General features: G+C 36.2%; 2 protein-coding genes across 2 annotated transcripts; one reads left to right on the top strand and one right to left on the bottom strand.

The window, feature by feature from the left end:
• The first annotated feature begins 235 nt into the window (after window positions 1–235).
• Window positions 236–4,316, top strand: LOC132623087 (BTB/POZ domain-containing protein SR1IP1-like). Its single transcript, XM_060337788.1, has 5 exons — window positions 236–494; window positions 610–679; window positions 885–1,499; window positions 1,772–2,308; window positions 3,694–4,316. Exons 1-5 carry the CDS (start codon window positions 388–390, stop codon window positions 4,228–4,230), a joined length of 1,866 nt encoding a protein of 621 aa, XP_060193771.1. The 5' UTR covers window positions 236–387; the 3' UTR covers window positions 4,231–4,316.
• A 1,256-nt stretch (window positions 4,317–5,572) lies between these two features.
• LOC132623088 (uncharacterized) lies at window positions 5,573–8,058 on the bottom strand. Its single transcript, XM_060337789.1, has 2 exons — window positions 7,781–8,058; window positions 5,573–6,901 (listed from the first exon to the last, which is right to left on the bottom strand). The coding sequence occupies exon 2, from the start codon at window positions 6,732–6,734 to the stop codon at window positions 5,805–5,807; it is 930 nt and encodes a 309-aa protein (XP_060193772.1). The 5' UTR covers window positions 6,735–6,901; window positions 7,781–8,058; the 3' UTR covers window positions 5,573–5,804.
• Between the last annotated feature and the right edge of the window lie 301 nt (window positions 8,059–8,359).

Below are 8,359 nucleotides of genomic sequence, written 5' to 3'. Positions count from 1 at the left end.
AAAAAGGAAGAAAAAAACAAAAAAAGGAGAAAAAAGATAAATGTCCATGGAGGCCATAGAGAGATGCCACATAAGATTGTCTATGCCTAGCTTTATATTATATATAGATTATTATTAAACTATGTGTCGAGTCAAACACCTTCGCATAAATTGGGACAGAAAAATTGGGACCGAGGGAGAAATTTCCATAGTCCTATCAATCATTCGGGCCTATAATAGGAATTCTGCCAACCTTATTGATTGATCTTGGTGGCTGATGATATAATATATACTAATGCATTTGAACCAAAAGAAGCAGCAAAGGACATACCTAGGACAGGTTTTTCCTTTGTCAAGAATTATACTATAAAATAGACGACGTCAAGGTACTTTATAATCTTGGCCAAGATGGATCTTGGTTTAGAGGAGACTGCACAACCCTCTACTCATGTTAACATGATATCGACTAGGAGAAAAGAGCTTGTTTCCAATGTTATGAAAAGGACCTCCGAATGGTATTCTATCTTCACTTCTATTTTTCCCTTTGTTGTTGTTTCACAGTGTCCTTTTCCACCTACTCTTTATGCAGTTTTTCTATGAATGAGTAACCGTTTTAATATCTACATACAGGATTTTATCCCAGGATATCCCAAGTGATATAACTGTTCATGTTGGAAGAACTTCCTTTACTCTGCACAAGGTACATCCTTTCTCCTTGTTCTATGAAATTCCAAATAATTTGAACAAGAAATGCCATCAAGATTTGCTTTTCTGTAACTAGTTACTTACCATGAGCAGTTGCTTGAAGTTATCTTTAGGTGACCTAATATAAATTGTTTATACTGTCAGTGTATAGATGTTAAACTCTCATATCAACAAGAGCAATCTTTGTTGTGTCCATGCAGTTCCCACTAGTCTCAAAGTGTGGATACATAAGGAAGATCGTCTCAAAAACCAGTGACGCTAAGCTTTCTGCAATTGAAATCCCTGACCTTCCTGGTGGAGCAGAGGCATTTGAATTTGCAGCAAAATTTTGTTATGATATAAACTTTGAGATAAGCTCAGAAAACATTGCATCGCTTAGATGTGTGGCAGAATATCTTGAGATGACAGATGACTATGCAGCTGGAAATTTGGTAGGGTTAACAGAGGCCTACTTAAATCAAGTAGCACTTAAGAGCATTGCAAGTTCAGTTTCCATTTTGCACTCTTCAGAAAAGCTTCTTCCCATTGCAGAAGATATAAAATTGGTAAACAGAAGCATAGACACAATCGCATACATAGTATGCAAGGATAGCCAATTATGTAAGTCAGGTAGAATCGAGGTTGACGTTAATGGCTTGACTTCCTCCACATTTTCAAATCGGAAGCCAAGTGTTGATTTGTGGGCTGAGGATTTAACTATCCTAAGAATTGATTTTTTTCAAAGGGTTTTGATTGCCATGATGGCAAGGGGATTCAAACAGTATGCACTTGGGCCAGTATTGATGCTATATGCGCAGAAATCCCTTCGATGTTTGGTCAGGCCTCATCCCATAAGTTTGGATTATTTTGTTAAATGAAATATTTGATTGGGATTTTTTTATTTTTGGCCGGCCGGCCAAAATTAATCACGGGTACTAGCAAAATATATAAAACATATACACTGATTATGTATATTATGTGTATATTATCTGTATATTTATACTTAATATACATAATCTATACAATTGTTGGCTATTTTGTAAATTTGATCACCAAAAGGCATTGGACTGTAATTATCTCATATTTTGTTTATATGATGTAATTCCAGGATACATCAGGAAATGGGAGGAAAAAGGTTGAGGCTAGAAAAGAACATGAAAAAAGGGTTGTTTTAGAAACCATTGTTAGTCTATTGCCGAGGGAGAAAAATGCCTTGTCAGTTAGCTTTCTCTCAATGCTTCTCCGAGCTGCAATATATCTAGAAACCACAGTTGCTTGCAGGTTCGATTTGGAGAGGAGAATGTCATTGCAACTTGGACAGGCCATATTAGATGATTTATTAATTCCTTCATATTCATTAACTGGAGACACATTGTTTGATGTTGAAACCGTGAAACGTATTATGAAGAATTTTCTAGAGTATGAAATGGTGGGAAATCGATTAGGCTTCATCAACGAAGAGAATGCGTCTCCATCGGCAAGTGACAAGAAGAAAGTTGGGAAACTCATGCAAGATTATCTTGCTAAAATAGCCTCTGACAGTAATCTCTCTGTATCAGAGTTTATTAGTGTTGCTGAAGTCATTCCAGAGCAATCAAGGATCATAGAAGATATGATGTACAAAGCCATTGACATGTATTTGAAGGTATAACTGCTAAATAGAACTCCCTCTTTTTCATTTTTTTGTCTTACTTTTCTTTTTTGTCTGTTTCAGAAAGAATCCCTCTTTCCAATTTGGCAACTCTTTAATTTCAGCATCCAACATGGCATGTTTAAGACCACAAGATTAAAGGGCATTTTGGTACATTATACATATCTTTAAGACCACAAGATTCAAAAATCTTCTGTGCTTCTTAAACTCCGTGATCAGTCAAATTAAGACAAACAAATTGAAATGGAAGGAGTAATATTTATAGCCAACTGATTTAGTACCTTGATTGAAATACTCCCTCCGTTTTAATTTATGTGAACCCATTTGACTAGGCACGACATTAAAGAAAGAGTGAAGACTTTTCAAACTTGTGGTTCAAAATAAGTCTTGAATATTTGTGTGGTTGTAAATCATTTCATAAAGTGAATTTATTTCCAAATTAGGAAAGAGGTCATTCATTTTGGCACGGACTAAAAAGGAAATAGGTTCACATAAATTGAAACAGAGGGAGTATGTTCTTTAATGACATAAAGGATTTATAGATTGCACCTGAACAGTGGAAAATGTTGTAATTTGGGATTTTAAGTGGTATTTGAATCATTATGATCTCTTGCATAAATCCATTATCAGTTAAGTAAGAAAATATTTTGCAGTATACAAGGTGAGATCACATTTTTCTGTCTAGGCATTTACAAGATCATAAACATGTTCATGTTCTGTATCGATGTTCTTTCAAGTGTTTCATCTGTAGATCAGATGTACAGTTTGACAATTAGTTGCATTTGATAAGGTATATAGTTAAGCTGCTGTCATGCTGCAGCAAGAAAAAGTTTTGAAACATCAAACTAGGAGTGCCAAATGGGTAGGTTAAAATGGGCTGAATTAATAACTGCGCAGGTTGGGTTGAAATGGGCCAAGAAGGGGGTCATAACCAACCCCCCAACTCTAACTAAGTTTTAATTTCTTTGTTTGTTCTTTTATAACTTTTAAGTACCCAATAAAACAGTTTTTTCTTTATTATGGATATATATAACGTATCAAATAAAAATGTCTTTTTGAAAAGATTTTAACAAGGTTTCTTATGGGCCAATTTAGGCTACATAACCCCATTTTTAGATGGGCTAATTATTGGGCCGGTGAATGACCAGCCCAAACTAGGGCAGGTTGGGCAGGTCATGTTTTCAAACATGCTATAGCATGTTATTCAATTTTCTACGTTGCTATATCAGGGTAGCTATGAAGAATTATCTACTGTTGTACGTCGCTTTAACATGATAATGTAAGAAATTATATATTGTGAACACACAAAACCAAAACTTAAGTAAATAACTCTATCGGAGATACCTGTCTCTAATCTTATAGCTTTGCACAATTTGAAGGCGCATCCAGCTCTAAGTGACATTGAGAGGAAAATAGTTTGCAAGGTTATGAACTGTCAAAAGCTAACTCGAGAAGCTTGTGCACATGCTGCTCAGAATGAGAGGCTTCCTGTTCAGACTGTTATGCAAGTACTTTACAACGAGCAAAAACGCCTTCGTGAAGTTATGGATGTTAGTCTAGTAGGGGCAGATCTTTCTTCTCTTCCATCTAAATTCTCTACTGACGTTCCCCTTGCTACAGATGAAGTCTCAAGTCTGAAAAGAGAAAATCAGGATCTAAAATTTGAGCTACTGAAAATGAAAATGAAATTGAAAGATACCGAAAACTGTGATGACAAATCAGCTGCTAGCACCCATTTGGGGATCACTACTCCACCTTCGGATAAGCCTCGTTTGCCAAGAAAATCTTTCATAAGTGCAGTATCCAGAAAGTTTGGGAAACTGTATGAATCATTTGGAGCTGATGAAGTCATGATGTCATCGCCCAGCAAAGAGAAAAATAAACCGAGTAGAGATAGGCGTTATTCCATATCATGATGCAGCTATGTTTGAAGTAGATTGCACTATCTGAATTCTTGAAAAGCTTTAATGGATTATCTATATTTCTATCTTCTGTTCTCCTTTGTTTTAATGATTTTGTGAGCCATGTCGTAATATATAAGTATTCAACTTCTGCCTTAAAAAATATGCCCTGTGATATTTCTGGCTCGGCTATTCTGATTGTAATGGCTATTGCTTTAGTTCAATGATGCCATTATAGAAGCTACAAATCCGATTCTTATCTGATATATCACAAGCAAGAACAGAAAGACTTAGCATTTTACTATACACTTCAGAAGAAAACCATCTGACTATCTCACCAATGCATTAAAAATACAACTCTTATCATCTGCGTTTCCAAAAGGAAAGCACCAGTGGTTTCAGTATTCTTCAGGATCATGCTGCATGATGAGATAATTGACTGTATTCCAGATTCATAGTAAGACAATAAGGTACTAATTCAGGAAACAGAAAACAGGAGGTTAAGATGGTATTCTTTAAATAAATTACTCCATTTACAAGATCGAAGCAGGCAGTTAAGCAATTCTTTAGCCCTTGGCTTAGTCTAATTGGGATTTTATATCGAAATCTTTTTGTATCAATTCGACTCCTAGACACACTCCACTCAAGATCTTGCGAGCTTAATTTAAGAGTAGGGAGATCAAATGTGCACGTCGCTCTATGTTGCTCGGATTTCACTTTTGGTGCCGCACCCGTGCAGACAAGACATGAGTGTGGGTGTGGGTGTGGGTGAGGGAGTGCGATCCGTACCCGATCTGGTCAACCAATTTTGGTTACTTCGACCAAAATCGAGAGAGATTCTGGACAGATTCAATGATTTAATTTATGTAATCAAAACAAAAGCTATGGTGAAATTGAAGAAAATGGAATACCTCCTATATAGAAACTGCTATGTCACTCCTTTTCCTTTTATCTCCTCCCGTGATTCTCCTCTTGATCAATATTTTCTCCTCGAGTTTTCCACATAATATCTCATAATTTAGGTTTTATAACTCTATTTTTAGATATTTGAATTATTTTTTGCTGAATCCTCACACCCATATCCATATCTGGATCCGTATCCCCGAATCTTAAAATTTAGATCATGAAGGATCCGACCTCTAGATCCACACTCGTATCGGACACCCGCACCCGAGTCCAAGCAACTTAGACGTCGCTTAAAAGGGATACAAGTGTAAATGATCCTTCTACATGAAGATTCAACTTTAAAACCATACTTCACAAAAAACGGCACAACTTTTTTTCCCCACATTTCTTTTCCCTTTGTTTTGAAGGAAGGGGCAAAGGAATAGAATCTAAGAAAATAACGGTACAGATATACAAAATTAAGCTTTATTAACAAACAACAGTAAGTTACATTAAAAGACTATAATATTAGTTAAAGAAGCCTAGTTAACTCTATTTGTAATGGCTACAATCTTACAGGTATTGATATCTTGCTACTTTATGAGGTAATAACAACTCTCAATTTAGAAATAATCAGCTCTGAGATGTATACACAACCTAACCTTGATCCAAAATTTTGCATAGCTATAAACGACGACGAAGCTTTACTCGACAAATGATTCTTCGTATGCATGCAAGGAAAGTTTCTCAAGATGTATTCGGCTATCTTCCCCCAATATCCTGGGATTCAACTCCATTGCAGAGCGGAAATCCAGCATTGAAACAGAAAAGAGATCATTCGGCTTCTGAATGTATTTTATGGGCCTTGTTTTATTTGAAACAGATACAGCTTGGTCATGGATGCGCTTGTGTTGTGATTTTGAGCCTGCTAAGTCCAAACAAGGCTGAATTAATCTTTTCAAGAAAACATCAAGCCCATTATTCAACACATTTATGGCATCTGTTGATATTTGTAGGCCTTCCGTCTCCGACTTCTGTCCCAACCATTTCTTGAGAGAGTCGGAGTCAGGCAACTCACGAGTTCTATTACAAGTTTCAATACCATGTGGGGTCGACCTGTGATATACTACTCTCCTTGTTCCCCTAGCACTGAGGGAGATGCCGAGGGGAGCAGTTACATGGCTTCTACTTTGATGCTCTTGTGCTTTTGGTAAATTATCTTCAGAAGCAGCAGAATGAGTTTTCCAATGGGGCCCGCGAGGACAGGGCCGGTCCTTGAATCTGCGATCACGAAGAGTAGGAGTTCTCCCCTTTCTAGGAGACTGAGGAAACACATCCCTGCATAGCGACTGGAGAGTGCCTTTTTGATATCCATTTGGAACTTTCGGCGGAGGTGTCTTAGCAGCACAAGCATTTCTTAAAACTGCTTGCATAAGTGCATTATGAAGGCAGATATTATCTCTTCCCAACAAACCAATGCAGAACTTCTCAAACTCTGACTTGCTAAGCTTTAGACTCAAGTATTTGCTTAATACAGTAAAATATTTATCTGCCCTTTGTTGACCAATCTTCTTTTCAATCCGAAGCTTCAGCTGATAAGTGTCAGTTCGGGGACAATGCCGATTTATAGACATTCTCACTCCCGTATTCACTTTGAACCTTTAACAGAAGCAGTCAGATAATCAAGAAAAGTACCAGGGAATCAATAGGATAAAGAGCACCTCCGTTCAATCCATTAAGGAAGCTGATCTCAGCAACAAAATCCACTGTACATGCTCCCTATATCCCGTGTAATCAAATTCTGCAAGAAAATTTGTAAACAGAAGAAGAAAAATCAAACTCAATATGCTTTTCCAATTGCAACAATGATTTATAAGCTTCTAAATTCCATATTTTCAACTGAAAGAAATGAAACGAAGGAAAGAGTTCATTAAGTTCGGTAAGACGCGGCTACTGCACTCTCAATCCAATGAAAGCTTGTTTTAAGTTACTAGAAGAGTCCAGAATAATAGCCTGTTCGACCAAACTTCCAAAATCAGTTTATTCTGAAAAGTGTTTTTCAAAAAATTACTTTTGGAGAGTAGCATTCTCTGTTAGGTTAATCAATTTAAAAAGCACTTTTGCCAATATTAGAGCAGTACTTTCTGCTTGATCAATGTTCCAAAAGTGTTTTCGGGAAAAAACAATGTTTTTAGCTTGTGAAAAATACCAAAAGTGTTTTCGGGAAAAACAATGTTTTTAGCTTGTGAAAAACAGCTTCCGCTGTTGCACAAAAAACACTTAATTTTTACTCTAAAAACTTGGTCAAACACCTCAGTTTTCTCAAATAAACACTTTCAGCTTCCCAGAAACTTAGTCAAACAGGCTATAAGACAGATGAACTCATCATTATACATTGTAGAAGAAACAGTTAAGTCCAAAATCTCAATTACATAATTGTAAGCAAACAAGCTTAGTCTAAAATTGACACTGAATTATGCAAGAAACAGTAGAAATAACAAACAAAAACCAAAAGAAACAAACTTTACTACACCCCAAGTGAAATTATCAAGTTCAAGATCAAACCCACAAGTGTAATCACGATCACAAAAAAATAAACCCCATAAACCTCAATTTCACTCCAAACAGCCAAAAAAAAAAAAAAAAACACACACACACACACAAGAAAAAAAAAACTCACCTGAGCTAATGAGGTAATGTAATTCAGAAAAATGGGGTTGAATTTTGCAAGTGTGAGAGTAGTGATCGAGCTTTGTGTCAATTAGGGCTTTGTAAGTAAACGTTGAATTTTCGAAGCTTCTTAAGGGAGTCAAAGGGAAGTCAAAGACACGTGCGGGTTTACAGCTGTGGTGTAGTGAGTAGTAACTCAATGAGAGAAGTCGTATGTTGTTTTTAATTTGGTTTTTTTTTAAGGATGGGTTTAGTCATTAGGTACTGTTTGTTTGGGTTCCAATCATAGAGTGTAGTTGGAACTTGGAGGTTGCCAATATGTTAAAAAGTTCCGGAGTTTGACAAAGTACACATAGTCTGAAGGATAAGTCAGCTGGTCGGTTCTAAAAACTATAAGCAAAAGTAGAAAGTAAGAAGTAGAGTACCAAGTGTGTGCTAATATCCAAGTGGATAAAGCATTAGTATAATATTCACACTCCATGTTTATAAAAAATTATATTAATTATATTCCAATTTATGTAAAGGCATATTTCATACTTTATTGCGTTTAAATAGTAGGGAGTGTAATTGTATGAAGAAAAAAACTTTC

Source organism: Lycium barbarum, chromosome 12, assembly GCF_019175385.1.
Source record: "Lycium barbarum isolate Lr01 chromosome 12, ASM1917538v2, whole genome shotgun sequence".
Taxonomy (NCBI): Eukaryota; Viridiplantae; Streptophyta; class Magnoliopsida; order Solanales; family Solanaceae; genus Lycium; species Lycium barbarum.
Note: the sequence above shows the minus strand (reverse complement) of the source record. Positions and strands in the feature narration are given on the sequence as shown.

Coding starts and splice junctions, on each gene's coding strand:
- LOC132623087 (XM_060337788.1), top strand. CDS start 388: ATGGATCTTGGTTTAGAGGAGACTGCACAACCCTCTACTCATGTTAAC. Junction 495..609: donor ATGAAAAGGACCTCCGAATG/GTATTCTATCTT, acceptor ATCTACATACAG/GATTTTATCCCAGGATATCC. Junction 1,500..1,771: donor AGAAATCCCTTCGATGTTTG/GTCAGGCCTCAT, acceptor ATGTAATTCCAG/GATACATCAGGAAATGGGAG.
- LOC132623088 (XM_060337789.1), bottom strand. CDS start 6,734: ATGTCTATAAATCGGCATTGTCCCCGAACTGACACTTATCAGCTGAAG.